The sequence below is a fragment of the Prionailurus viverrinus genome, chromosome E2 (genome assembly GCF_022837055.1).
Source record: "Prionailurus viverrinus isolate Anna chromosome E2, UM_Priviv_1.0, whole genome shotgun sequence".
NCBI classification, from domain to species: Eukaryota; Metazoa; Chordata; class Mammalia; order Carnivora; family Felidae; genus Prionailurus; species Prionailurus viverrinus.
The window spans coordinates 14,206,961-14,234,764 of NC_062575.1; the positions used below are offsets into that span (position 1 = coordinate 14,206,961).

At 56.4% G+C, this 27,804-nt stretch overlaps 3 protein-coding genes across 12 annotated transcripts in view; 1 reads left to right on the plus strand and 2 right to left on the minus strand.

Annotated features, from left to right (window-relative positions):
• IL34 (interleukin 34) overlaps positions 1 to 1,134 on the plus strand; it is a 77,265-nt gene extending 76,131 nt beyond the window's left edge. For 2 of the 3 annotated variants that reach the window (XM_047835410.1, XM_047835411.1), the window contains exon 7: positions 1 to 1,131. In XM_047835410.1, the coding sequence (XP_047691366.1) occupies positions 1 to 173 (173 nt within the window). In that variant the 3' untranslated portion in view covers positions 174 to 1,131. The other variant, XM_047835412.1, reaches the window with a different exon arrangement.
• MTSS2 (MTSS I-BAR domain containing 2) lies at positions 1,073 to 24,824 on the minus strand. Of its 8 annotated transcripts, none has more exons than XM_047835404.1 (15): positions 24,628 to 24,824; positions 19,661 to 19,722; positions 19,496 to 19,569; positions 18,614 to 18,698; positions 18,438 to 18,529; positions 18,278 to 18,352; positions 17,937 to 17,945; positions 16,859 to 17,016; positions 16,322 to 16,429; positions 15,344 to 15,441; positions 13,634 to 13,856; positions 5,129 to 5,203; positions 4,618 to 4,794; positions 4,274 to 4,439; positions 1,073 to 4,195 (listed from the first exon to the last, which is right to left on the minus strand). In XM_047835404.1, the coding sequence occupies exons 1-15, from the start codon at positions 24,694 to 24,696 to the stop codon at positions 3,450 to 3,452; spliced, it is 2,217 nt and encodes a 738-aa protein (XP_047691360.1). In that variant the 5' UTR covers positions 24,697 to 24,824; the 3' UTR covers positions 1,073 to 3,449. The 8 variants fall into 8 exon arrangements, with proteins under 8 accessions (XP_047691360.1, XP_047691363.1, XP_047691357.1 ...); XM_047835407.1 differs by having other exon boundaries at positions 13,634 to 13,760; positions 18,614 to 18,948; positions 24,628 to 24,704; XM_047835401.1 differs by having other exon boundaries at positions 18,614 to 18,948; positions 24,628 to 24,704.
• Positions 24,825 to 26,368: 1,544 nt separating this feature from the next.
• The window catches only part of VAC14 (VAC14 component of PIKFYVE complex), a 102,381-nt gene continuing 100,945 nt past the window's right edge, over positions 26,369 to 27,804 (minus strand). Inside the window, exon 19 of the mRNA XM_047835958.1 lies at positions 26,369 to 26,973. Within this exon, the coding sequence (XP_047691914.1) occupies positions 26,811 to 26,973 (163 nt within the window). The 3' untranslated portion in view covers positions 26,369 to 26,810. The remainder of the gene's footprint in view (positions 26,974 to 27,804) is intronic.

Sequence of the window (27,804 nt, forward strand, 5' to 3'; positions counted from 1 at the left end):
GTAAACAAAGTTCCGTCCTAAATTGGCAGGACTGTGAGGTGCCGAGCCCTCAGCCCCACAGCCCGGAGCCCTCATCGCAGTGTGTAGCTGCCCCGCTGTACCCTCTGCCCCAGCAGCCCCCCATCTCCCTGCCCCGCTCCCCAGGACCCAAGACTGGACCCCCGGCTCAGTGAGGCAGCTGAGGGCACAGGGCAGAGGCCTCGTGCCCCACCTGGCCTGTGTGGTGACCTGTGTGGGACAGCTGGAGGTGCTCCCGCAGGAGTTTGGTGGAGTCTGAGACTTGTCTGGGGGGGGTGGGGAACCCCCAAGACAGTGTTTTTCCCTTGAGGGAGATTCTGTGCCTGAAAAGGGCTCAGCTTCCTGCATTCTGTACCTCACAGTCTCACCTGGAGCAGCCGGGGTCCAGAGTCCCCTGAAGGTGGACAGAGCTTGTCCCCTCCCTGTACCACCTGGGCTGCCTCGCTTGCCTGAAGGTGGTGCCCGGCGTGTCCTGAGGCCTGCAGAGGCTAGACCTGTTCCAGGCTGGGGGGTGGGCGGGCATGGGGAAGGGGCAGAGCCAGACACCACATCTTGCCACAGTGGATGCTCTTCCAGTCCCTCTTATATTTTCTATTAAACACTTGCTTGTTTTGTTTGGGTTTGGTTTAGTTTGCATCTGCAAAGGTGAACCCCAAGTGCAGGAGGCAGGAGAGAGGTAGGCTTGTGTGGTCCTGGGGCCTGGGTCTGGAGATTTGGATTTGGGATGGATGAAGCCTTAGCCTGGGGGCCTGGAAATGGTGTTTGAGGGAGGGAGTTTCTTCCAGACCTGCCTGAGTCTCCATGAGACCGGTGGGGCAGAGGGTGTCAGGCTGATCCTTCTCAGTGTCTCCTGGCCACCCTCGCTGGCTTCATTGGGCTGTCCCAAGACAGCCACCTGCAGAGACAGAGTGGAGGTATTCAAAAGCATAGGTCCTGATACAGGACCTGGCCACTCCTGCCCCTCAGCCGGGATCTGGGATGGGAAAGGGCAGGGTGCCAGCGCTGCGCAGGGGCAGGTGAACAGGGTGGAGGAAGCCAGGCGGAGGCAGGGGTGTTAATTACAGTACAACTTTATTAATACTGGAATCTTCACAGTGCATTTGTTACTTGTAGCAGTGACTATTTAAATCGGGGGGGGGGGGGGGGAAGGGGGCAGGGGGCAGGGAGGAGAGGATAATTTATCCAGAAACGGACAGAAAGAAAAGAAACAAAATGGTTCAGATGGGATGGGGGTGGGGTGGGGAGAGGTGGAGGGAAGAAAGGGTGAGTAGGAACCAGGAGGGGAGACTTGGGTGGGGAAATAAATTAAAAAAAGGAACAAGTTAACAACAGCACCAGAAAAGTTACTTCAGTCAAAAGACGCTTTTGAAAAGAATATTTCTCTGTACAAAATGAAAAAAAAAATGAACGTAAAGAAGTCCCCCAAACCGAAGTTTGTGATGTGGGATGGCTGGCTCGGATCCCAGGGGGGTGGGCCTAAGAGGTGGTCACTAAATGGGAGAGAGGTGGTCAGGGGGATGGGGGAGTTATGTACAGCCCTGGGGTGGCTTGGAGGAGAGGGGGCACGAGTCTGGGAGGGTGGCTGTGCTATGCCCACCCCCTCCTTGGGCCTCCCAAGCCACCCCCCACCCCACCACTCCTTACCCTGCTCACATCACACATCCTGCATCTCACTCCCTCAGCCCACTTGGGTACACCCCTCCCCGGGGCTTCCCAAACTGGCCACCTGCTCTCCCGGCCTCTTCGGGCCCTCCCTTGCCTGGACTCTCTCCAGGTGCCCACACTTGGGCTCTCGGGTTGGCCTGAGCATTCAGCGAGGCTGTTCTCAGACCTAGCGACTTACAGATACCATTCTCCATCTCCCCTTGGGGAGCCTGGGGGGCTCCATCCACTTGGGGGCATCCTTGGTTCCTCAGAGCTGCCTGGCTGCCTTGCTTGGACCCCAGTTCCCTGCAGAACTGCCAGGAGCTCCAGCCTGGCGCTGAGACTCAGACCCAACCCCATCCCACCCCAACCAGGAAAAGCCTGCTCTCCTGACCCTGGGAGGCCCCTGCCTTGTGGTCCCGCTGCCCTGTGAGCTTGGCTGCTCTCTCTGCTGCCCTGCGGGACAACAGGAAGCCCTCTGCTCGCCCCAGATGCACCTGCTTCTACCTGCTTAGAGCTGGCATGCCTCGGTACGTGGAGGGGAGGGCACCCCCACCCCGCACCTAGCGCGGACTGGACTCCAGGGTGGGGGGTACTGCACCGGGATGGCATCTCCTCTGGCAACAGAGAGTCAAAGCCAATCTCCCTGGACCGCCCCTGCTCCCATCTAAGCAGACGTACTAGAGGCCCCACCCTGGCCCTCTCCAACCTTATTTTGGCTTTGCTCCAGAATCTGGAGAAAAAAAAAAACAGCTGCCCCCTGGCTTTGGGGAAGCCAATTAGGCCCTCCTTCTCCTGCCGTGGGCCCGCCAGGCCACTGCGAGGACCCCTGTCCCTCAGGCACTCTCGGACACCCTGTACCGTCCACCCTGTCCCCACACACAGTCCTTGTCCAGTCAGCTCTATTTTATTATATTCATAAAATAACCCCCCACACCCTGTGCAGTTCCAGCCCCTACCCCCACAGGTGGCCAAAACCATGACCAAAGTGCCACGAGAGTTAAAGTCTCAACATGCCCAGATGAGGACCATACATCTGACCCTCAGGCCTCTGGACTTCTTCCCTGCTGCCCTGCCCCTCAACCCTGGCTGTACCTCCCAGAGGAGGGCAAGCCAGGATGGGATCCACCTCGGGGTCCACAGCCTCTTCTGTGTGGGTTCCCAAGACTCAACTTGGGGCCTGTGGCCCTTGGGCCTCCTTCCTCCACAGGAGGCTGGGCCTCCCAACTTCAGTCTGCCCCCCAACTGCCACTCTGTGGAGCTTTTCAGTCAAATCTGACACCTTAGCCGATTGGGTGCCTGGCCCCTCCACAGACAGCTTGGGACAGGTGCAGAGAAGGAAGGAGAGGGGCCTGGTGGAGGGCTGTGGGGGCCAGCATTCAGGAGAAGCCCCAGGCACCGCCAACCGAGGGGAGAAGTGGGGTCAGGTCAGCTAAGCTGTGGCACTGCGGGCCCAGGCCAGATGTGGAAAAGGCAGGGCCTGTGGAAGAGGAAGAGGAGGGGCAGAGCAGGTGAGAAACGTATAAAACAGGCTCCACATCCAGTTCAAGGCCTGCAGGCTCGGAGTTGGCGAGCTCTGTTAAAGAAGTCACTTCCTGTTTAAATGTGGAAATCCAAGGTGAGTGTCTCTTTCCATCAAGTGGCTTTTCCTCACGTGACTTAAACGAAAAACCAAAAGCTTGCCTGGCTCCGCTCTTCCCTTGTTGTTGCCTTCGCTCTGAGTGGCCACTGTTCACCAGCAAGGCCACCTGCCTCTCGCGGGGCCAGAGGGCGGGAGGGCAGTGCCATCACAAGATGCGGGGCGCCGACCTGTCGTTGGTGACGGTCCTGCGGAGACGAACCCCGCGCCGGATGGCCACCAGCATGTCTTCGGCCGGGGGGTCGCCGGAGGCTGCCGGGGGTGGACTGGGCGTCTCCTCTGCGGGGGTGGCGGTCAGGGCTGTAGGGAAGGGGAACTGGCCCTCACCCAGCGCGTGGGCGCCCGCCACCAGCTCCCCGAGCTTCTCCACCAGGCTGTGCCGGTTGGCGGCCAGCTGCTGCTGCTCGTCGTCGTCCGCCAGCCCTGGGTAGCTGGGTGCCTCTGGGGCAGGGCTGGCCCAGGCCGTGTTGGGCAGGCTCAGCCTCTTCGGTGAGGCCTTGGCCAGGTCTGGTGCCAGGGGCGAGGCGGCTTCGTCGCTGTAGAAGACGCACTCCTCGCTGCCCGCGCGTGTGGGCCCTGCATAGCCAGGGGAGTCGGGCACTGTGGGCGTCTTCACGGGGACGATGGGCGGCCGGATGGGGATGGGGCCAGCGCTGGAGAGCGCGCGGCGCACGGCGGGCTTGGTCGAGGGCGTGCGGCGGATGGTGGCCACGCCGGGGGGAGCGCCCGAGGCGCTGGGCAGCCCCGCGGTGGAGGCGGGGCGCTTGGTCTGGATCAGGCGGCGGTAATTCTGGGCGATGTTGCTGTTGCGGGGGATGGTGGAGGACTTGTCGAACTCGGCCGGGCCCTCGCCATCTGCGTCCCCATTCACCGAGTAGCAGTCGTAGTCGGAGCCTGGGGGCACGGGATGCCGTGGGCTGGGGCCTGGGGCATGTGAAGGCCCGGTGCCCCAGCCCCAGCCCCAGGGCCTACCTTGGGAGGGGATGGTGTCCTCGGAGCAGGATGGCGTGGTGGTCTGCGTGCTGTAGCCACTGGAGTACTGCAGAGAGTCCCGGCTGCTCTTCTGGTGCTCCAGGCTCAGGCCGCGGGTCAGCACCATGGCCAGGTCACTGGCCGCCGGGGACACCTCTTCACCATGCTGGGGGTGGTAAGACTGCAGGCTGAGGCCTGGCTCCCCGCTACCCCCCTCGGCTCGGACTCCAGGTAGCTCCCACCAGGTGGATGGAGCTGGCCCCGAGACCACCTGCCGGGTCTCCTGGCACTGACCTGGGAGTGAAGGGGGCACTGGCTGGGCTGCCAGGGGAGCTGATGCCTACCTTGGCTGCGATGGTGGCAGGGGACATGCGTGGTCTTGGTGCCTCCTCTCCGCTGGGGCCCAGGGTGCCCCCGCTGGCCAGGCCTGGCTCTGTGTCCCGGGGGTGTTCCAGTCGGTCCTTCCTCCTCTGCAGGCTGGTGCCTGAGGGCTGCTCATGGGGACCTGCTTTGGCCCAGTCCTGCAGGGCATGGCAGATGGGTCAGGGGACCCTTGGCCCTGCCGTCCACGGCTGAGGGTCCTCTCACTACAGTTGAGATACAGGGTTTTCAGGCCCGTGTGGGGCCTCAGGCTCAAGATCACCGTCAAGGGCAGAGCATGGAGGGTGCCATGACCCCTGGTTCCTGCCAGTCCCAGGGGTAGGATGGCATGACTCAGGAAGGAAAGATGTGAGGTGTTGGGAGTGGCTGCAGGTGTGCCCAGGCGGCTTTTCCTGCAGGGAGCAGGCACTCTGCTCCCCACTCTGGTAGGCCCCGGACCCTCCCTGAGTCCCACTGCAGGCGGGGAACACTGACCGAGGTGGGGGAGCTGCACTCGCTAACAGACTGGCAGGTTTCCGAGGCCTCCGAGGACGCAGAGCTGGAGGACTTCTGCCATGCAGAGGAGAGCAGGTGGGCGGACGGGGCAGGGAGGCAAGGAGAGAAGATACCTGGTCACAGCACCGGCATGCAGCAGGACATTTGAGTTCAGCACCACACCCCGCTGCCCCTGCGAGCGTCTGCAGGCCGAGCGCACACTGTGGGCACTGACCAACCCCGTGGCCCAACCCAAGAACCATAGGTTTTGAGAATGAACGACAGGACTTGCGGCTGCTGATGGCCTGGATGTGGTGGGCAAGGGAAGGAGGGACGCTAGGAAGGACAGCAGGGTTGATGGTGTCCCTGTTGTCTCAGAAGGGCAGGCGTGGGGGAAGTAGGGAGTCTAGAGTTCCATCCTGCACATGCAGAGCTGAGCTGCCTGTTAGGTATCTACGGACAGATACAATGTCGGCAACTGCATTTACAAGTCTGGAGTTTAGGGAGAAGTCAAGGTTGTAGTCACAAATCCAACAGCCTTGAGACAGAGGAAGGTCACCTTGGCAGTGAGGACAGTTAGAGAAAAGGTTCAAGGACCTCAGGCGCACCCACATTTAGTGGCTGGCAAGAAGAGGAGGGTCTGGTGAAGGAGAGTAACAAGGAACTGCCAGAGAGGTGGTTAGAAAACCATAAGCAGACGATGTCACAGAACTCAGAAGGACCTGCCCGTGAGGAGAAGGATGGTCAGCAGTGCTGAAGCTGCTGGGGGTCCATCAGAGGGCACAGAGGCATCGTGGACACCTCAAGGACTATTTCATAGACTGGGGGCGGGGGTGCAAGTCCACTTTTGAGCGGATCGAGTGTACAGGGGAGACTCCTGCTTTGGCCGGTTGTGGGGAGTAGGTGCCATGGGAAACCCCCAACTGCAAAGAAAACAAAAGAATGAAGGGGCACCTGGGAGGCTCAGTTAGTTAAGTGTCTGACTTCGGTTCAGGTCATGATCTTGTGGTTTGTGGGTTTGAGCCCCGTGTCAGGCTCTGTGCTAATAGTGCAGAGCCTGCTTGGGATTCTCTCTCCCTCTCTCAAAACAAAAAAAAAAAAAAAAAAAAAAAAAAAAGAATGAAGATAAAAGCAGCCAGGGTGGGCACAGGACCACGAGGGCTCCTGGGGGCACATGTGGAGTGCAGCACAGTGGTTGGGAGACTGGACAAGGGGCTAGGTGGAGAGCTCACCCTGTGATGGGGTCCATTATTACAGCACCTCTGCCCTGTCAAATTCTCCAAATCATCCTTAATTTAGATACTGGGATATTTCAGTTTGTGATGAACCAAGATCACCAAAACAAAAGGAAACAAAGCATCACAGGTGAGGATTCAGATGAAGCAAGCAACAAATTTGGATGTTTATCAATGTAATTGTTAAAGCAAAAACCAATGGAAAAAGCGCTTGGAACAGTCAGTGGAAAAATTTAGGGCTAGTTCATGAACAAACACTTAAACAGGGCTAGACGAGAGCTTCCTTATCTGATAAAGGGGATCTTCAAAAATATCAATACCTTTCCCTCTGAGGATGGGAAAAAGATAAGGATGCCCAGGATCAGGATGCCTGGGTGGCTAAGTCGGTTAAGCATCCGACTCTTGATTTTAGGTCAGGTCACTATCTCAGTTTCGTGAGAAACTGTGATGGTGCAGAGACTGCTTGAGGTTCTCTCCCTCCCTCTCTCTTTGCCCCTCCCCTACTCGCAATACATCTCTCTCAAAAATAAACAAACTTAAAAAAAAAAAAAAAAGATGGCTACCATCACCATTTCTGTTCAACATTGGAAGTCCTAGCAGGCAGTAAGGCAAGAAAAAGCAGTAAAAAGCAAAAGGATTGGAAAGGAAGAAAACAGTGGTCATTATTTATAAAAGACATGATTGTTGTATAGGTAGAATATTCAAAAGAATCTATAATTATCAGACCTAAGTGATTTTAATATAACTTAATAAGATCAATTTACCAAAAAAAAAAAAAGTTTCTAAATATCAGCAGCCAACAAAAAAAATCCGACAAAGTCAATATAATTTAAAATAGCATCAATAAACATCAACTACCCAAGAAAAAAAATCCAGTGAAAGACGTGCAAGATCTTTACATGCAAACTGCAAAACCTTACTGAGAAAAGGAAAAGCCAAAATAAATGGACAGATTTATGCAATCCCAGCCAAAACCCCAGGAGGTGTTGTTACTGTTTTTCTGATGGAAACTGACAAGCTGGTATTAAGGAATATAAGGAATTACAAAGGCCAAGGTGATACTGAAGAATAACAAAGCTGGAAGACTTCTGTTACCAGATATCAAAAATGTTTATAAAGTTACAATAATGAAGACTAGTATGGTATTGTAAAAGATCACAATTCAACCAGGAGAACAGAACATAAACTTCCTTGGGTGCCTGGGTGACTCAGTTGGTTAAGTGTCCAACTTTGGCTCAGGTCATGATCTCACAGTTTGTGAGTTCGAACCCCACATCAGGCTCGCTGCTGTCAGCAAAGAGCCAGCTTCCGATCCTGTGTCCCTCCCCTCCCCACTTTCAAAAATAAACAAACATTAAAAAAAATAAAAAGAACACAGACTTCCAAAACAGCTACAGGTATACAGGTAACACTGCAGTGCAGGGGGGAAAAGGTGGCCTTTTCAATAAATTGCTAATTAGATATCTGTATGGAAAAAAGGACCCCCATCTCATACACCCCCCTGCCCCCCCCATCAATTCCTGATGAGCTGCAGATCTAAATGAAAAAGGTAAAAGAAAAAGGCTTTCAGAAGAAAATGTCTTTGTGACCTTAGAGTACACAAACATATCTCAAGATACAAAAAGCATTGGAAATTTTAAAAAATGAATACACTGGACATCCATTAAAATTAACAGTTTTACAAAGATGTTAAAGATCTGTTTGCTGAAAACCATAGAAAGCTTATGAAGGAAATTGAAGAAGACACAAAGAAATGGAAAAACATTCCATGCTCATGGATTGGAAGAATAAATATTGTTAAAATGTCAATACTACCCAAAGCAATCTACACATTCAATGCAACCCCAATCAAAATTGCACCAGCATTCTTCTTAAAGCTAGAACAAGCAATCCTAAAATTTGTATGGAACCACAAAAGGCCCCGAATAGCCAAAACAATATTGAAGAAAATCAAAGCATCACAATCCCAGACTTTAGCCTCTACTACAAAGTTGTAATCATCAAGACAGTATGGTATTGGCACAAAAACGGACACACAGACCAATGGAATAGAATAGAGAACCCAGAATTGGACCCACAAATATATGGCCAACTAATCTTTGACAAAGCAGGAAAGAGTATCCAATGGAAAAAAGACAGTCTCTTTACCAAATGGTGCTGGGAGAACTGGACACCCACATGCAGAAGGAAGAAACCAGACCACGTTCTTACACCATACACACAAAAAAACTCAAAATGGATGAAAGACCTGAATGTGAGACACGAAAACCATCAAAACCCTAAAGGAGAAAGGAGGAAACAACCCCTTTGACCTCTGCTGCAGCAATTTCTTACTATCACATCTCCAAAGGCAAGGGAATTAAAAGCAAAAATGAAGTATTGGGACCTCATCAAGATGAAAAGCTTCTGTACTGCAAAGGAAATAATCAACAAAAATAAAAGGCAACCAACGGAATGGGAAAAGATATTTGCAAATGACATATCGGATAAATGGTTAGTATCCAAAATCTATAAAGAAGTTACCAAATTCCACACCTGAAGAACAATCCAGTGAAGAAATGGACAGAAGGCATGAACAGACACTTTTCTAAAGAAGGCATCCAGATGGCCAACAGACACATGAAACAATGCTCAACGTCACTCCTTATCAGGGAAATACAAATCAAAGCCACACTGAGATACCACCTCACGCCAGTCAGAGTGGCTAAAATGAACAAATCAGGATAACTATGGATGCTGGCAAGGATGTGGAGAAAGGGGAACCCTTTTGCACTGTTGGTAGGAATGCAAACGGGTGTAGATGCTCTGGAAAACAGTGTGGAGGTTCCTCAAAAAATTAAAAATAGATCTACCCCGTGGCCCAGCAATAGCACTGCTAGGAATTTACCCAAGGGATACAGGAGTGCTGATGCATAGGGGCACATGTACCCCAATGTTTATAGCAGCACTTTCAACAATAGCCAAATGAAAAGAGCCTAAATGTCCATCAACTGATGAATGGATAAAGATGTGCTTTATATATACAATGGAATACTACTTGGCAATGAGAAAGCATGAAATCTGGCCATTTGCAGCAACGTGGATGGAACTGGAGCATATTATGCTAAGTGAAATAAGTCAGAGAAAAAACACATACCGTATGCTTTCACTCATATGTGGATCTGGAGAAACTTAACAGAAGACCATGAGGGAGGGGAAGGGGGAAAAAAAGTTGTAGAGAGGGAGGGAGGCAAACCATAAGAAACTTTTTTTTTTTCATAAGAAACTCTTAAATACAGGGAACAAACTGAGAGTTGATGGGCGCTGGGGGACAGCGGAAAGTGGGTGATGGACACTGAGGAGGACACTTAGTGGGATGAGCACTGGGTGTTGTATGGAAACCAATTTGACAATAAATTATATTAAAAAAGATAAAATTAAGAATTTTAGGTCATTAAAAGACCCAATTAAGAGTAAAGGCTCAGAGAAAACCCCAGATGAAGGAGTGGTGTTGTATCCATAATACATAAGGAGTTCTAGGATCAATAAGAAAAAAAAAAAAAACTTAGTAGAAAAATGGGCAAAATCCTGAATAGGTCCTTCATAAAAGAGGACAGCCAAGTGGCCTTCAGAAGTAGGAAATGGTGTTCAATCTCATTCCTCATTAGGGAAGGACAAATTTCAAACACAGGCGCTACCACCATACACCCCCCAGAAGGGTTTAAATGAAAAAGATGCAAAATACCAAGGGCTGGTGAGGATGAAGAACAGCAATAAACCATTGCTATGGTATTCTTGCCAGAAATGTATGACCTCCATCTAATTATGTGAAGACACAGGACACACCCAAACTGAGAGATGTTCTATAAAATACCTGACTGGTATTCTTCAAGAGCATCAAAGACATGAAAGAAGAAGGGCTGTAGAGGTGCTACAGACTGGAGAAGCCCCAAAAGATACAACAATTAGATGCGACACAGGGTCCTGGGCTGGATCCTGGACTCCTGGACCAGAAAAGGGATCTGAGTGAGAAAACGGGCAACATTTGGAAAAAGACCATAGGTTAGTTAATAGTATTGTGCCAGTGTTCGTTCCTGGTTTGGTAGCTACATAACAGGTTAACATTAGGGGGGCTTGGGAGGAGCACGTGGGAACTCTGTACTCTTTTTGCAACTTTTCTACAAGACTGAAATTATTTCAAAATAACAGTTTAGAAAAAAAGCCTTAATGGAAAGGTTAAAAAGCTGTAACCTAGAGTTGAAAAGTAAATTGGAAGACAGACCTGACTAAATGATCCAGAACATCATACTGAGAGGTGGGGAGAAGGAAAATGTGATAACTGAGAGAACCATACACAGAAGGATAAATGAGAAGGTCCAGCAACACACTGAATTGGAATCTCAGAAGGAGAGAACAGAGCCAAAGTAGGAATAGAGAAATCATGGCTGAAAATTTCCAGAACACGTGAAAGACATGAATATGAAGATACAGGAATACAAACCCATCAAATGAGACTAAATAAAAACAAATCTGCAACTAAGCACAAACTGAAGAGCAAAGATGTTACAAGTGACCAGGGACGCAAAGGCCCAACAATCTGACTGATGGCAGACCTCTCAATCGACAATGGAAGCCAGGACACAGTGGAAAAATACCTTCCAAGTGGTGGAGAGAGAATAACTGTCACATCAGAATTGTGTCCCTGGCAACACTTTCAAGACAAACGACAAAAGGAAGCATGTTTACAGATTTAAAAAAACCCCGAGAATTTACCACTACAGATCTCTTCTAAAAGAACTTCTAAAGGATGTGCTGTATACTTCAGAAAGAAGAAGAGTTAAGGTATAAGAACAAATGATGAACAAAGAAATGTGTAAACATATGGGTAAATCTAGACAAATACTGTATGCACAAAATAATAGTAAAGTTAAGAAAATAAATGTCATGTGGTGCCTGGCTGGCCTAGTTGGAGCGTGAGACTCTTGATCTCAGGGTTTTAAGTTTGAGCCCCACAATGGGTGTACAGATTACTTAAAAATAAAATCTTTAAAAAGGAAAAAGAAGGAGGAGGAGGTAGAGGAGGAGGGGGAGGAGGAGGAGAAGAAAAATGTCATCTGTGTTATAAAAAAGTAGAGAATAATATATATTAGCTTATAAGTTGGGAGAACCCACTGGTGACTGAAGTTAAAATATTTATTGAAGTCTTTGAATTATTCAGGAGTTGGGCCTAAGAATGCATGGTAAAATTTCAAGATATCCTATAAAAGAAATACAATATAACTTACATTTTAGTAGAGGGAAACAAATGAGAGAAGGAAAAAAAAGTAAAGGACAAGGGAAGAGACATAAGAGGCACAGAAAAAGTAGAATGTATAAAAAGACAGGAGTCCAAATATGTCAATAATCACAATAAAGAGAAGTAGACTAAAAATGCCAAATCAAAAGATAGAGATTGTCAGACTGGATAAAAGAGAATCTAGGCATCTGTTGTTTATAAGAGACTCATCTAAAACATAAGGATATAGTGAGTTTAAAAGTAAAGAGATGGGAGGGGTGCCTCGGTGGCTCAGTTGGTTAAGCCTCCAACTCTTTTTTTTTTTAATTTCTTTTAACATGTATTCATTTTTGAGAAACAAAGAAAGACAGAGCATGAGTGGGGGAGGGGCAGAGAGAGAGGGAGACACAGAATCGGAAACGAGCTGCAGGCTCTGAGCTGTCAGCACAGAGCCCGACTTGGGGCTCGAACCCATCAACTGTGAGATCGTGACCTGACCCGAAGTCGGACGCTCAACCAACTGAGTCACCCAGGTGCCCCAAGCCTCCAACTCTTGATTTCAACTTGGGTCCTGATCTCACAGTTCCTGGGATCCAGCCCCACACGGGGCTCTGCACTGACAGCATGGAGCCTACTTGGGATTCTCTCTCTCCGTCTCTCTCTCTCTGCCCCTCCCCTGCTCTCTTTCTCTCTCTCTTGCGAAATAAACAAACATTAAAAAAATAAAACAGATGGGAAATGGTAATATAAATCTTGAACAGGATAAAGCTGAGATAGCTATAGTAATATCAGACGAAACAGGCTTTTAGAAAGCATTGTAAGGAACAGAGGACCGTCATGTTAGAAGATTGAATTCACTATGAAGACTTAATATCTTAAACTTGTCTGCACCTAATAAAACAGTCTCAAAATATGTATAGCAAACATGGATGGAACTATATGGGAGAAATTAACAAATCTAAAATTTTTCAGTTATAAATAGGTGAAGCTGATAGGAGTGAATGAGAAATAGGTAGAATTGGTCAGTGCAGACAACTCTGAAATTTCCTTGTGAGGAAGCTAGGTGACTGGAGGATAACATGGAAGGAAGGGAGGGCTTTTAAGATGCGTGATACTAAGAGTGCCTGGGTGGTTCAGTCGGTTAAACGTCTGACTTCATTCAGCTCAGGTCATGATCTTGGGGTTCACGAGTTCGAACCCTCCATCGGGCTCTGTGCTGACAGCTCAGAGCCTACAGCCTGCTTTGGATTCTGTGCCTCCCTCTCTCTCTCTGCCCTTCCCCGCTTGTACTCTGCCTCTCTCTCAAAAATAAATAAAACATTAAAAAAATTTAAAATGCGTGATACTGGAGTTCTTTTGTGTACTGACGGGAATGAGCCCGCAGGGGAGAGAGACTGGAAGTATAATAGGGACATCTTTGAGCAAAAAAACCAGCAAAACATAAAATGCTCAGTCCAAATGGAGGCACTAGCCTTGATGGGGGAGGAATAGGAGACTGTATCCAAATGCAGTCACTCCTGATACCCTGAGGATAGCCCCCTGGGCAGGTGGCCTGACCTCCCTCTGTTTTCTACTGTGGCCCCTGTGTTTGCCCATATCACTGAGGCTGTAAGGATCTGAGCCTTCATCTGAGGAGATTCGTGGACCAATCTCTGGGTTCAGAGTGAGTTGGCCCAAGTGTGCAGAAGCAGGAGGATGTCCTGGGGCTCCTGGGGATGCCTCCTAGGACCAGCCACCTTGTCACAATAAGCCTAATGCAGGGGGCAGGGTCACAAGTGATCAGAGCTGCTAAGCTGCCCCCTTGGGGTCCCGTGGCTGGAAGAAGGCGGTAGGTAAGGAATCAGGAAATGAGGAGGTAGTGGGGCCACAAAGCCCCTTGCTGACATGGCTGTGGCAGATGCTGACTGCTCTAAGACCTTCCCCACCTCTCCTTAGCCAGGTTGGTCCCCAGTGAGGTGGTCCTGGGGACCTCCCGGCCAGTCTCAAGAGCTGTAGGCCCTGCAGACACCCTCTCACCTGGCTGGTGATGTCTGAAGGCATGGGTGAGGGGGGCTTGGAGTAGGTGGCATCCTGGGAGACGAAGCCAGAGTCGTGGGAGGAGACGCTGGAGAGTCGGGCGGTGGTGGCGGCTGGCTGTGCCAGGCTGCGGTAGCGACAGGTGGAACTGGGTGAGTATGTTTGGGCACCCCCAGGCCATGGGGCTCCGCCACCCTTGGCACTGCTACTGCTGTTGGGGGCGCTGGGGGAGTGAGGGAAGGGTACAGCAGCCAGACGGGGAGACAAAGGTGTGTGTGGAGGGGAGGGTGACAAACGAGGGTGGAGGAGAGAGGTGAGGGGCAAAGGAAGGAAAAGACAATGTCAGACTACAACTCCTTAGACCCAGGTGCCACAGAAGAGCTGGATTCTGGGACAGGGCAGGGCCTGGGCAGGGGATGGCACACCAGAGCTGGCCCAGTGCCGGCCCCCAGAGCACCCCAATGCTCCAGGGCGTGCCCAGGGCCGAGCAGTCTCTTTGCCTCCTACTCTGCCTTTAAGAACAGCAGACTTTGGGTTGGTGATGGAGAAACTGAGTCACTAAACATCAACCTCGTCCCAGTTGGGCTGGAACCTGACACAAGTCTGATCATTTCCGGACTGCCTCGTCAAAGTCTGGTATTTGCCATCCAATCCTAACTGGATGTCTAGCATGTGGTGATGATCCGTGTGGATTCTGGACCCACCATTGTCCTCACTCCCTTTGCCCCCTGGAGGGTGTCCAGCCCTGTGCAGCTCATATCCCCTGTGCAACCATTTCACTCTCGGGTAATGTTCCTGGCAGTTGAAGGTTGCCTTCTTTCTGAGCCTGACCCTGAAGCTCCTCAGCTCGTACCCTTGGTCATGGGTGTCCTCTGCAATCAACCCTCCCTGCTGTGACGCCACCCACCTGGGGTCCAGCAAACCCAGACCCTCCTCCCTATACAGGAGCTGCCGATAGCTGTGCTTGGCTTACTTTTCATGCCCAGGTGCTCAGCCAGAGGTGGTTCTGGGGAAAGGGAGCCTGGCGCAGAGGGGCCTCCCCTCACCAATAACTCACTGTGTGCTCACTACCCTCACACCTGTAGAACCTTGAATCTTAAATGCCTCCTCCAAATCCTGCCCTGGGGCCAGCCCTGGAGGCGTCCCTGATCCTGAGCCTGCATGGTGACTGAGCGAGACTTCAGGGGCCAGCACGGGGACAGGTTGCATCCAGGAAGCAGCCAGGTTAGAGTGTCCCTTACCTTGTGGCCTCAGCACACCTTGCCAGAAGACTCTGTGCCCCTCCCTGGTCTTAGGTTCTTACTACTATCCTCCCACCCCCACTGACTCTGCTGGGCCGGGCAGAGCCTAGTAGTGAAATTATGGGACTCTGTGCCTCAGTTTCCCCTTCTGTGAAACGGAGACAACACCACACCTGATACGGTGGTGTTAGGATTCAATGAAGAAAATGCATAAAGCATTTAGCATGGCAACCGGCACAGTTATTGCTCTGTAAACGAAACCGCTCTTGCCCCCTGCTTCCTGCTAGCACATGCCTGTACTGGCAGCAGTCTCGAGATACGGGTCCATTTGTCCTCTACGCTCACAAATTCCTTGGTGACGCAGTTGGGTGAATTCTGAGGCCCTGAAGCGATTCCTGATTTGCTGAGAGCTTACCCATTCCCTCTTGGGGTGTCCCTGCCCCTCTGTACCCGTCAGTCCCGCACTGACCTGCACATGCTGGACTTGCGAGAGCCGGAGCCGCTGGGCGATGATGGGGGGGTCTGGTACGACCAGCTATAGTCAGAGCCCTTCAGGTCTTTGATCACCTGGACAGGGACATGGATGCAGGTCACTGGAGGCAGCTCAGCCTGTTTTCTGGAGGACCCTCGCAGGGCTGGTGGGGCCAGAGGCCCCCCTCCCCACCCCCCCGTCCTCCCTATTGAGAGCCAAGCCCCAGCAGGAGACCCCCAGGGGAGTCTGAAAGCAGGACTGCCAGATGGCGGAGTGGGGGGGACATCAAGGGAGACTGCCCTCTCTGCTTCCCAGGGATGCTGTCCCCAGGCAGGGGGCATGGGAGAACCAGGTGTCCCCAGAACTCACTGGCAGAGGAGCCAAGAGAGTGACCATGAGGGACACCATGGGGTTTAAGTCCTGGCTCTGCCGTGCCCCTTGGGCAAGTTCCTGGAACCTCACTGAGCCTGTTTCCTCCTGTGAGGTGCCCCCAACGGTTCTTGTCTTGCAGCGCACTGGGGTGATTCAACGAGATGGCCGGGGAAAGTGCCGGGCACACAGCGCCCAGTGAGCAACACCACAGGCCTGTCAGATGGGACTAATCCTAGTGCAGGGGGAGCACTGTGGGGAGCTGAGCAGGGTGGCCCGCATGGGCAGGTGTGCCTGTTTGTGTGCCTGGGAAGGTACCGGGTCCTGGGTGTGGACGGAGGTAGGAGTCACCAGGTCTGGCCTGCTCAGGTGGAGCCTGTGGGCAGACACAGGGCCAGGCCCCACGGGACTTCCACCCGTCTGCTCTCAGACTGATGCCTCCACTGGGTCCTGGGCACACCATCCCTCGCCTGGACAGGTGCTCCCGGATGTCCCACCATGCACGTTGGGACCTGTCTGGTTCTCTGTCCCCTCTTTTCCTCTACTGTCTCCAACTAATGGCAGGCCATCCCCTCCCCTGCCCCCCAGTCCCATGGCTGGCCGAACCTGCTCACTGGCGGGGGGCAGCTTGTGGGGCTCCGCAGTCAGCACCACCAGGTCGTCAATGATGCCCTGCAGGTGGGTGATCTCTCCCAGCATGGTCAGCTCGCCATTCTGAGGAAGCAGCGGGTCAGACCCTCTGGCCCTGCCCCTGCCCCCCACCCTGGAGGAATGAGCCCCCTCTGGCCTCTCCTCTCTCATCCAGTGCTGCTTGGGTCTGAGGCAGCCCGGGCTGGACACCCAGGGGTTGGTGTGACCGTACATCCAGACCAAATTAGTGCAACACGAGCTACGAGCTGTGTCTTTGGGCTACGAGCATGTGGCTCTGAGGGTACCCAGCCAGGCATCACTGAGAACTGGCTTTTCTCAGGGGTCAAGTGGTCAACCACAGGCATGGCCCAACCTGCTGGGGCCTCCGAGTCACCCCTAAGGACTCCCACCAATGGCTCCCACATCTTGCTTCTTGGGATTTCCTGAGATTCCTGGAAACTCTTCAGCTAGCCCCATTGTGGGGATGCTCAGACACCTCTCTGAGGGACCCACCACCACAGGCTGCAGGAAAGTGATGAAGGTACAGAAACGGCCGCGTTCCTCGATCAGAGCCCGGCGCACCGCCTGCTTCTCTGTCTCTTCCAGCAGCAGGTACATGTCGTTGACGTCCTGCAGGGCACTGTCCAGCTGGGGCTGCAGATCTCCTTTCCCTGGAGGGGTTGGGAGGAGAGGCCGCGCTGGGGACGCCGGCCCAGCTCGCTGTGTGCATGGCTCAGGCCCCGTGGTGCTGTCCCCGGCGTGGGGCTGGGCCCTGCCACGGGGGCCAGGGGACCAGGGAGGGCAGCCAGGACTCTAGGGCTTGTGCAGGGGTTGGTCCCAGAGCAGGCAGAGTGGACAGACGGACACAGCAAAGACACCAAAGCTGCAAAGCCACCCAGGACCTGGAGCGGGCAGAGCTCAGGTGAGCCCAGCGGAGGCCTCCACAGCTGAGACTTCCAACCCCTTGGTTGGACAGCCTCACTGCCCTTGGGCCGGCACCACCTCACCTCACCGGAAGAGGGTAGAAGCAGGACAAAGTAGAGCCCGGGGACTCAGCTGTAGGCCAGGCCACTGAAGGGTGTGTGGGGGTGGGGTGGGGTAGGGGTGGGGGGGTAAGGAGAGCTAGGGGCTGGGCCCCGGGGGAAGGGAAGGGGGTCATTTCAGTGTGCGCTCCCACTCAGCTCAGGGAGCGATGCACAAGGACAACAACGGCAACACAAAGAAGCAGCGAGAAAGACAGAGAGAGGCAAGAGGATGATGTAGAGATGGTGAGTCAGGAACTGAGAAGGCAACAGGTGACCGGGCGGGCCTGGGGGAAGTGGGGCAGCCAGGGCCTGTGCCACCCACCCCGCCCGGCCCAACCCCTCTTGGCCTGGCAGACTGACCCAACAGTGGCCTGGGACTCATCCCTGGCCAGCGGCCCCCAGGGCCCCAGGGGGACTATGCCCCAGGCCCCTCCCTCCATGGACCAACCGCTTTCCTCGCTCCTCCTTGGCCTGGAGAGACTCCTTCCAATGGCCCTGAGCTGGGGGAGACAGACAAATGGGACAAGGACGGGAGGAGCGGCTGGAGGGAGGGACATTTGACTTACCAAGTAGCTCTACAGGAAGGATGTGGGAGGAGGAGAGGAGGAGAGACAGAGAAAGAAAGAATGTGTGAAAGACAGCCGGATGGATAGAGCCGCTCCTGGGGCAGGGGTGTGGGGTGCCTGGGCCTATTGGGCCTCCTGCTGCCTCCCTGAGAGAGGAAGGCCTGGACCAGGTCTGGGGTGCAGGGAGGCTCCCTCAGTCCCACCCAGCAGGTTGGAGGATCCTGTGTCCAGGATAGGGCCCCTCCGGCCAGTATGACTCCCTGGGGTACCCCAAAGCGTGTGGGGGTATACCAAGCGGGGCCCCGTGGGGCTATGCTTCCATGGGCAGCCGTGGGCTCTACCTTTGCGCGCTTTTTTCTGCAGCTTCAGCGTGTCTGAAGACTTCTTCTTGATCTCGTGCCGGGCTCGTTTGTATTCTGTGCAGGGGATGAGAAAGGAATACTGTCATGTGGGGCTCCGCACGATGGGGACAGGAGGCCCCAGCCCCAGCCCCGGGCCCACCTTTCGCGTGGTCCTTGTCCAGCTGGTTGGCTGACTTCTTCCAGTCCTCGATGCGCTCCTGCAGCGGGTTGATGAGGCTCTCCAGCAGCGCGCTGTGGGTGGGGTGTGAGGGTCAGGGCCACCAGGGGACGGTCTCACTGCGTACCCACTCCCGCCCACCCGCGGCGCCCACTCACTTGGTGAATTGCCGCAGCTTGGTCTCGATGCTGCGGTGGCGCATGCACATGCGCGTGAGCGCTGAGCCAATGTCCCGTGTGGCCCCTGGCGAGGCAAGCGCGCAGCGTGGGAAGGGGCCCGCAGGGGCTTCTGCAGTCCCAGCCTCGGCCACGAGGTGGCGCGCCGGCCCACGAAGGCCGCGCTCGCAACCCCGCGCCCCGCCCCCAGCACCGCTTGGTCCCGCGATGGAAGGATCCGTGAGGGTGGGGATTTGAGCGGTCCTCAGTCTTTGCCGCGACTCTCCTCTCTGCGGGACCAAGGCCCTGCCCTTCCCGGCGGTGCCCGCCTGCTGCAGCTGCGGGTGTTCTGGTGGTCAGGCCAGCGCTCGAGGCTGTGCGAAGGGCCAGCCCAAATCCCCTCCAGCCCTACCGGAATCCCCTCCAGGTGCCAGAGGCAGGCGTGAGAGTGCAAGGACCCGCGCGACCTTATTTCTCACCACCTGAAAGTGAGAACTACTTGAACTAGAAGGCAGAAGAGACGCCAAAGCCAACGGGGAGTGCTTGCCTGCCCCCGTGTGCTCTAAGACAGGCAGATGAGGGGGTGAGACGCCATAATCAGCCTCACTGTTACAGAAGGCTGGACAACTGTGGTCGAGCTGGTGGCCCATAGCAAGAACAGAAGCCCCCCTGCCCGCCCCCGTAACATCCCTGTCACCGTTCTCCTACTCTTGCTTGTATGCCGCTAGTGATAAGAGGCTCACTCTCTACACAACCAGCCCATTTCATTAGGGAATGGAATTTAAGGTCCCAACTCTGGGCTGGGTGTCCTCTCCCTCACTCATCCTCCACTCAGCCTTTCCCAACCTGGGGCAAACCCAACCTCCAGCCACACCCCCTCCCCACCTCGGGTGTTGGTGGCCATGTCGGCCACTTTCTGAAAGGCATCCAAGAAGGCCACAGCAGCCAGCACAGTGGTCCTGGGGAGACAGAGAGTGGGATGTTCTGTGGGTGAGGTGTCCTCTCCTCTGCCTATCCCCTCCCCAGCTGGGGCACCCTCAGCAGCCTCACCTCAGCTGGGAATGCAGCTTGGTGGCCTTGGAGTTGAAGTCTTCCCAGATGGGATAGGAGCTCTGCCGGGGAGATGGGAGAGGAAATCAGACACCATGGATAGGCTCCCCACATGCCTCCATCCAGACTCTTGGCAGTTTCTGAGAGAGTGGCCCCCGCCCCATGGAGAGGGAGGCTGCTGGCCCCTCTGGGATGACAGAAGACTAAGGTCAGAGCCATGGGACATGAGGAAGGCCTAGCTCTGGGAACAGGTGTTTTTGGTCATTCCTCCCTCCCTGTCAGGAAGTCTGGCCTAATGTCTACAGCGGCCACCGTTTTGGCCCACATCCTCCCTCAGGGGAGACGGAAACAGAAATGGCAGGTCCTGTACCCTCTGGGCTCCCCTGGGTTCTGGCAGGGATTCTGGGCTAAGCAGCATGAGGGGCACTGTGTCCCTCTGGACACAGGTGACGTAGTCCACATGACACAAGGGCAGGGCTCAGGCATGCCAGGTCTCAATGGGGGCCCCCACCCTGTGCTCCGGAAGCTGCTACCGGCCAGGCCACCCATCCATCCCAGGCTAGCAGCAGTGATTCCCAGGTCCGGGGAGGCTGTGATTGCTGCAGGGCCCAGCCAGCCCGCCCGGGACAGCCAGGCCCCAGGCTGAATGGGGCCTTGTGTGGCCAACAGAGCCACCTTTCTCCACCCCCGGCTCCCCTCCCCTCCTGGGGACACAGTGTGGCCTTTATCCCAGCCTGGCCCAAAGCTCTGAGTTGGGAGGGGGTTTCCCAGTAGGGAGGCTGGACTCCTGGCGACCAAGTTGTCCAGTCTGATCAAGGGGCTTTTCTGGCTAATGGGCCTTCCCATGGCTGTCGGGTCCTGGAGAAACCTCAGCCGTGGCCTGATGGCCTTGTGGAGGTCCTGATGCTTGAAGGGGAGCCCAAGGCTAGCAAAGCACCAGCCCCCAAGGGCCTCTAACCCTCCCTTCCATGTAGGATGAGGTGCTGGGGAAATAAGGAAGGCAGAGACCCCAACCCTCAAGGCTTCAGAAGGAGGCTCTGCCAGACTGGAACCCAGGGGCAGGTTCGAGACAGCTTCTCTAGCTGAGGACAGCCTGCAGGGGTGGAAAGGAAACACGGCAGCTTCTGACAACCTTAGAAATTCCCTCCCTGCCCAGCCCAGCCCCGCCAGTGCCCAGGGAAAGCAAATATTTGAGAAGTTCACACAGGCTGGAGAGGAACGTGGGCGCAGTTCAGGGTAAAGGAGCCCGGTAGGTTGCCCCTGGAAATCCCGAGGAGCTGACCCTCCCCTTGGCACCCTCAGGAGTCTTCTGAAGGGTGGCAGCCTCACACCACCTCGGCACCCCAGCCCCGAAGCCTTGCTAAGACCTCCAGGGAGAGGAGACAATGCTGAGGGGACAGGGATCCAGAAACAGTCGTCCTGACCTCCAGGAAACCTTCTCAGCTCCTCAGCAGCCTTGGAGCACAAGGGACTGGGAGAAGCTGGGGACAGACAAGTTCCTACCCCATTCAAGTCCTTAGGCTGGGGCCCGTCACCCCAGCCTCTAGCCGGTCAGGCTCACTGCATCCCAGACCGTCACACCCGCAGCTCTCCCAGGGCAGCGGGGGCAAGACAGGACTTGGGGGAGGCCGGGCCCAGCTCCTCCTCAGCAGAGGGACCTGAGCACCTTGGTCTCTGAGGACTGAAGCAGCCAGTGTCCCTGGGGAGGGTCCTCAGTCTTCACCTGGGCCCCTGCCCTCACCTTGGCCGTGCCGTGGCTGTCGGGCTCTAAGACTCTGGGTCACTACCACTAGTGACAGTGACTGCCACTGCTCAAGTGGCTGTGGTAGGCCGCGCACCCCCTGCGAAGCCCTTTTCATTGTGTGGTCGCGTCGGATCGGATATTTCACAGGGCAGTCCTGTGAAATAAATCCGACTGTGGCCCCCACTCTATCGTTCGGGAAGCTGAGACTCAGAAAGATGAACTGACTTGCTAAAGGCCACCAAGTGGGAGGGGCAAGATCCGATCCCACGTCTGACGAGTCACTCCACCGACTTCCAGGGGTACAGAGAGATGAACATCCGGGCAGCAAGGGTGGGAGGCGATGGGAACTGCAGGGACGGGAGAAATGCCCTTTCTGTCCCCAGTGCAGTGGGCTGTGCTGGAGGGGAGAGGTCACATGCTCACCACTGGAGGTGCTCAAGTGGACCGGACAAGACTGACGCAGAGGCCGCAGGACTCCCGGCCCTCGGAGACTCTGTCTCTGACCTGGTGGTGGTTTTAGTCCCGACACGGGCTGTCTGGGTGAGCGACCCATGCTGTGATCCCTGAGAGAGGGCTTTTTGGGTGACCCCGGGCTAGGGCCCCTCTCTGGGCCTCAGTTTCCTCACCTGTCAAATCAGGAGGGGAACCACACCTACATCACTGGGTCAGTGTGGAGACTTGAGGCAGGGAAAAGGAAACGCACAGCACAGCGCCCAGTATACAGTAAGCGCTCAGTTAATGCTGGCTAAAAAACGGGATGCATGACCCCTGCCTCTCTGAGAGAAGCCCCTCCCACCCAGCGGGGCTGACGTCCAGGACACACTCCCCACTCTTAAGAGGACAGGCCTAGTTTATGGCCCCACTTTCTGGATGGGTCAGTGCTGAGTGGAGGCCACCTTCACTCGTGTGGAAGGTGTTTCACCCGCCCAGTCCTGCCATCTTGGGCAAGTCCCTGCCCCTCTCTGGGCTTTGGTGGGCGGCATGGCACCCAACAGGCATCAGAGTGGTTAAATGAGGCACAGAAGGCAGGGGAAGCTCCCGAGGGCCCCTCTCCAACCCTCAGCTGGTGCCCTCCTCCCGGCCCTCAGGCTCCAGGTGCAGCTTGAGGAGGCTTCACTCCCCGCTATGCTGCCACCCCCAGCCAGAGCCTGTGCTTACAAGGGGCTGTCCTGGGGCTCGTGGACATGCTGTGGACAGGCCTCGGGGGCAAGCTCAATCTCCTCAAGTCAGCCGCCTTCCTCTATGGAAGCCCTGCTGCTTCTGTGGCTCAGATCACTGAGGGAAATGGCCAGAAATTGTAACCCCCCCCTCCTCCCGCCCCATGCAATCCAGGGGATGGACCTCCAGGTGGCCCAGTCCCCTGCTCTGTCCCTGGCCTGAACACATGCACGTGTCATAGGTGAGTATCAGTACTTGACATCACCCCAGGTGAAACCTTTCCCAGTTCGCCTCCACAAGTCAGAGAATCCTGCCTGCAATCTGCTATAGTCTGATCCCAAAGTCCCTTGCAAATTGCCTGGAAAGGGAGGGAGAGTCCTGCCCCTCTTCTCTGAGCAGAGAAGCTGCTGCTCTCTGCAGTGTTACGGGGAGGCTGCCAGTGGGAGGAGGGTGTGGGAAGGTCCCATTCTCTGCCAGCCCTGGGAGTAGCTGGGGGGAGGGTGGTCTGGGCTGCCTGGTCCCAGGAAGGGATCCCAGTGCCAGGCCTGTGACGTCCATAGCATATGAGGGCCTGCCGAGGGCAGTGAGGCCAGAACTTCTGAGGGCTGGCAGAGGGGCTCACAGGTAGAGTTGCAAAGGATGGAGGTCTCAGGGGAGCACCCTATGGTGGGGGGTGGGGGATGCCTATATGCTGCCAGCCCTGTAGTCCAAGGTGAGGATGGCCTCAGGACTCTTCTGAGGGCTGGGGCTGCTCCCCTGGCAGAACTGGGAGCCTCTGGTGGAAGGGCCTGCCTGGGCACTGTGGGGCTAGCTGCACCGGTGTGTGGTATGGCCTCCTGGGCCTGTGATGTCACCGTGGGATTCTATGTTGTGTACTTGGGAGTGTGCGATAGGCTTCAAAGGTGGGGGCTCTCAGGTGGGGGCTCTGAGGAGTTCACGTGAAGGGCCCAGTGCTCTCCCCCGCCCCACAATCCTGCCTCAGAGGAGAAGCGTACTAGCGTTGTTCCTCTACCTGACACCCCGCCCCCCCCCCCCCCCCCCCCCCCCCCCCGCCATCCTGTCACTGGAGCTGGAACCCCTCTCTGCCTAGTCAGTCTGGGCCAGGCCTGCTAAACCCTGGCCTCTCTAGGCAAAGGATCTCTCTTGCTCCTCGGATCAACAGAGAGGGGTGAGGTCAGGGAGAGTCGGACAGTCTCCTTAATGACCTTGAGCCATTCCCAGGCCTCAGTTTCCCCACCTAGCGAGCTAACGGTGGGCCAAGAGTTGGTGGCTGGCTCCTGTCTGGTATTGGCCAATCAAAGGCTGGGGGGTGGGGACTGGTGCTGAAGGTCTGGGATGGTAGTAGGCTCCCCCTTGGGGTTGCTCCAGAAACCCGAACCTTCTTCCTTTCTCCCCCCCAAGGTGAGGACAGAGGCCTAGGGATGCAGAGACAGTCAGCTTGGAGACCTTGGAGTCCTGCAGCTTCCTAGGGCCTGTTGCAGGAGATCTGGGGGGTGGGAGTGGGGGTGTGGGGGTGTGGTGGCAGTCACAGGGTCGAGCGCGGAGACCGAGGCCGGCGGAGAAGGAGTTAATGGTTCTCCGCTTTATTATTTTTCCCTGCTTTGGCGGTGACAGCATTGTCTGGGCTCCAGGGCCGTTGGGGCGGGTGTGGGGGTGGGGGGGCTGGGGAGGGGGCGGAGGCCGGCGAGACCCCGGACCCATTAAATTTAAGGCCTTAGAGTCGACCCCGGAGCGAAAGCCCATTCATGATTTGGGGGTTGGGGGCGCAGAGAGCCCGCGTGTGCGCAGGCTCTGGTTGGGACCCCACGGGGGCGCTACGACCCGGGCGACCTCGGGTACAGACCGGGGGCGCCGCACGGGCACCCTGACACACAAACACCCACACCCCTTCAGACGGGCGCCCCAAGACCCAGGCGCACAGCAGACGCAGGCCGGACACGTTCAGACAAGGACACACACACATCGCGGCGCGATGCCCGAATGCCCGCCGTCACTCGTCCCCAGAGGGGACCCACATCCGCACCCGCGCGCCCGCAGGGCGGCCAGCTCCGCCGTACCCCGTTACCTTCATGTCGTTGACGATGGCCTGAAAGAGCCCGCCCAGGGCGCCGCACTCCTTCTCCGCCGTCTCCATGCTCGGGCCGGGCCGGGCGGCAGCGGCGACGGCGGGCGCGGACAGGGGAGCAGGGCGCCGGCAGCCAAGGGAGCCGGGCGCGGCGGGCGCTCGCTCCGAGGCCGGGCCGGGCCTCCGCCTCCGGGCGGCGCTCAGCGGCCGGCCGCGCGGCGCTCCGGGGTGGCGGGCCGCGGCGGGGCGGCGCGGGCCATGGCGCGGCGGGGCGGGCGGGCGGCGCGGGGGGCGCGGCGCGGGCAGCTGGCGGCGCGGCCTCGGCGCGGGGACTGGAGCGGCGGCGGTAATCCGAGCCGCCGCGGCTCGGGCGTCACGTGGGTGCGGCGGAGGGAGGACCGCGGCGGGGGGGGGGGGGGTTGGGGGGGCGGCGGCGGGCGAGGGCTGTGGGAAAGGCCGGCCGGGCGCAGGCCCATTCAGCGCCGGAGCCCGGCTTTGAAACTCGAGCCCGGGCGCAGCCAGAGTGGCCGGGCGAGCGGGGCCGGCGGGCGCGGGCGCCACCACGGGCCGGGGGCGGCGCTGGGGCGGGGCCCGCCCGGCTGCCTGACGGGAGAGGACCGGCGGTTGGGTGCCTGCCTCCCGGGAAGGGGCTCGGCACCACCTTCCAGCCCGTGGCCTCGGGCCGGGGTCTTCCCGCGCTTTTGGCGGACGCGCGGAGGGCTGGGCTCCTCCGGGTGCATCCCGCGGGCGCGATACACGACACACAGCGGGGGCCGCACGGGCGTCAGCCCGCCCTGGGACATTTCGTCCCGGGCACTGGCGAGTTCGGACGCTCCTCCAAAAGCTCTTTGGCCGCTCTTTCAGGCGGTGCCGAAGCCGCTCGCACGAGGGTCTCCAGGCTGAGCTTTTAGGGTAGTCGTTACCTGGTCAGGCAACCTGCTTACTCGGCAGTGGGGGCGGGTGTTGGACCAGCTGAGCAGAGGTGGGCTGCCGTCCCCAGTCCCCGACGCCCGGGTACACGTGCGTGGGGACGCACGCGTGTTCACGTGGACGACGGGTCCAGTACGGCCTGTCGTCCTGGAGACTCCAGGCAGGGAAACCCACCCTCGCCTCGCAAGGGGCTGGGGGCCCAGAGGGGAAAAGCTCGCAGAGCTCATTCTCCCAAACTCCAGGGACCACCCCTAGAGCCACCTGGGGGCTCATTAGGCCAATTAGACGCTTCCCAAAGCCTGGAGTCAGGTGCTCTGGCCTGATGGTGTGTATTGAAGCTTATTTAGCCAAATCAAGGGGGTGGGCACCTGGAAGGCCTCTTCCCTCCCTGCACTGGCCTGGCTGGGCCTTCCCTTCCATTTCCTCTGATGCGCAGCGTGTAGTGAGCGCCCTTTCATTCCGAAACTCAAGATTTGGTTTTGTTCAATGTAGACATGGGGCATCAATCACTATGGGGGAATCTGGATGGAAAAGTCAGAGTAGGTGCCTGGGAAGGTAGGGTTCAGGGTTCCAGGCCAGGCCAGTGCTTGGTGGTCTCCAGGAAGGGGTGCATCCTAGAGGTGAGAGCTGGGACCCAAGGACACACCCATCAGGGACTGTGCAGTGACCAGCCTTCCCAGGTGCAGCCAGCATGCCCTGGGGCCACCATGAGTCCAGCACTCCAGGGCGGGCAAGAAGGTCCTGGAGCATCTGCAGTATCAGGCAGGGAGCAGGTGCCCGTGGGAAGGAGCAAGCTGGTGCAGGCTGAAGGTTTTCTGTCACTTCTTTATTGGGGCAGGGGGTGTGTCATTCATATGGACTTCTGTGCTGGCCTCTAGTTGCAGACAGGTATGCATACTCCTAAGTACACACATCACTCAAGGCCAGGGCTCTGGTGGGCTGGAGAGGTCAAGCTCTTTTACAAGAGGATATTAGAAAGAGACCAGTTCCAGAGAATGGGTGGTGTCTGAGGCTTTGGCCCCACCCGGGTGGGAAGCCAGCTCTGTCTGAATGCCAGGGTACAGCTGACAGCACTGGGGGCCCAGGGGGCTGGGCTATGAGAGGAGCTTGGATGGACAGCCTCCGTCCCCCCAACCCCGCGCTGGTGGCCAGGCCCAGCCCTGCCCTTGAGGCAGGTCTCCGAGCTCCTCAGGGAGCCCGAAGACCCCAAATGCTCTGTGGGGCCACTCCTTGGGCCCTTCTCCAGTCAGGCATCAGAGGACAACCCTCCGGTCCAGGTGGTCCCCACGCCCGCTCCGCTGGTGCCTCACTTCCAGGTGTTTCTTCTGGACCTTCTCAAAGTGCTGCAGCAACTCTGCATAGTCAATGCTGGGGGAATCCGCTTTCTGCGACTTGGGAGCTGCCTGCGGACTGTCTCTGGGAAGAAGGAGAAGGGCTCAGTATCAGTCTCAGCATACATGGCAGGGAGCTGGGGGCAGGCAGCGCTGGGCATAGGAGGGCGAGGGTCAGGGCAGGGTCACAGGCTGATGGAGCTCAACCTTGGCGAGTCTGTCTGCCTCAGGCCCGGTAACCCTTGCCCAACAGCCCCAATGTAGGGGAGCCTCATGAGCATCCCCTCCCCCTCAGCTGCTGGGACCAGTCAACACTGCTGCTTGGATATGGCCTTCAGTCTGTGGGCTGACGACGGGGCCCAGAGCAGGCATCGCATCGGGAAGCATTTCCTGTTTACGACTGGCTCCCTTTGGGGTGAAAGCCAGGGCTAGCAGCCAGCCAGGAAGCCAGCTGGGGCCTGGAACAGGGTCCAGGGAGGAGGGGGAGGAGGCAGCCTGGCCCTTTCTCTGGGGGCAGGACTAGGCCTGCAGACAACAGGGATTGTCTACTGCTGAAGAGTCTCTACTGGGCCTTCAGCTTGGCAGGACATCTCTTATTGAGTGTTGGGGTCCAGAGGCCTGCAGTCATTCCCTGTCCCTGGAGAAGGAGAGCTGGTCTCACCACTGGGCGTGCTGACGGCTCCTACAACTCCTGCTGCGACCACCCTCCCCGGTTGCTCTGTACAGCTGCACAAGTTGTGCAGCGCACAGCCACAGTGTACCTGATGCTCCCTAGAGTTGTGCGGCGTAGTAGTCCTGTTCAGCTTGTTCCTGGGGACCAGGTCCCCTTGGGTCCCTTCCCATTATAACCATCCCTTCGGCAAAGTCTCATGAAAGAGTCTGTTCCTCTTTCATTTTAGCCTCACTGGCTTGGGAA

Excerpts from the sequence above, each read along its gene's own strand:
- MTSS2 (XM_047835401.1), bottom strand. The coding sequence starts at position 19,537 with ATGCCTTTCAGAAAGTGGCCGACATGGCCACCAACACCCGAG. Across the intron at positions 18,530-18,613 it reads AAGCTGCGGCAATTCACCAA|CGCGCTGCTGGAGAGCCTCA; the intron begins GTGAGTGGGCGC and ends CCCCACCCACAG. Across the intron at positions 5,204-13,633 it reads CTTCAGACATCACCAGCCAG|AAGTCCTCCAGCTCTGCGTC; the intron begins GTGAGAGGGTGT and ends TCTGCATGGCAG.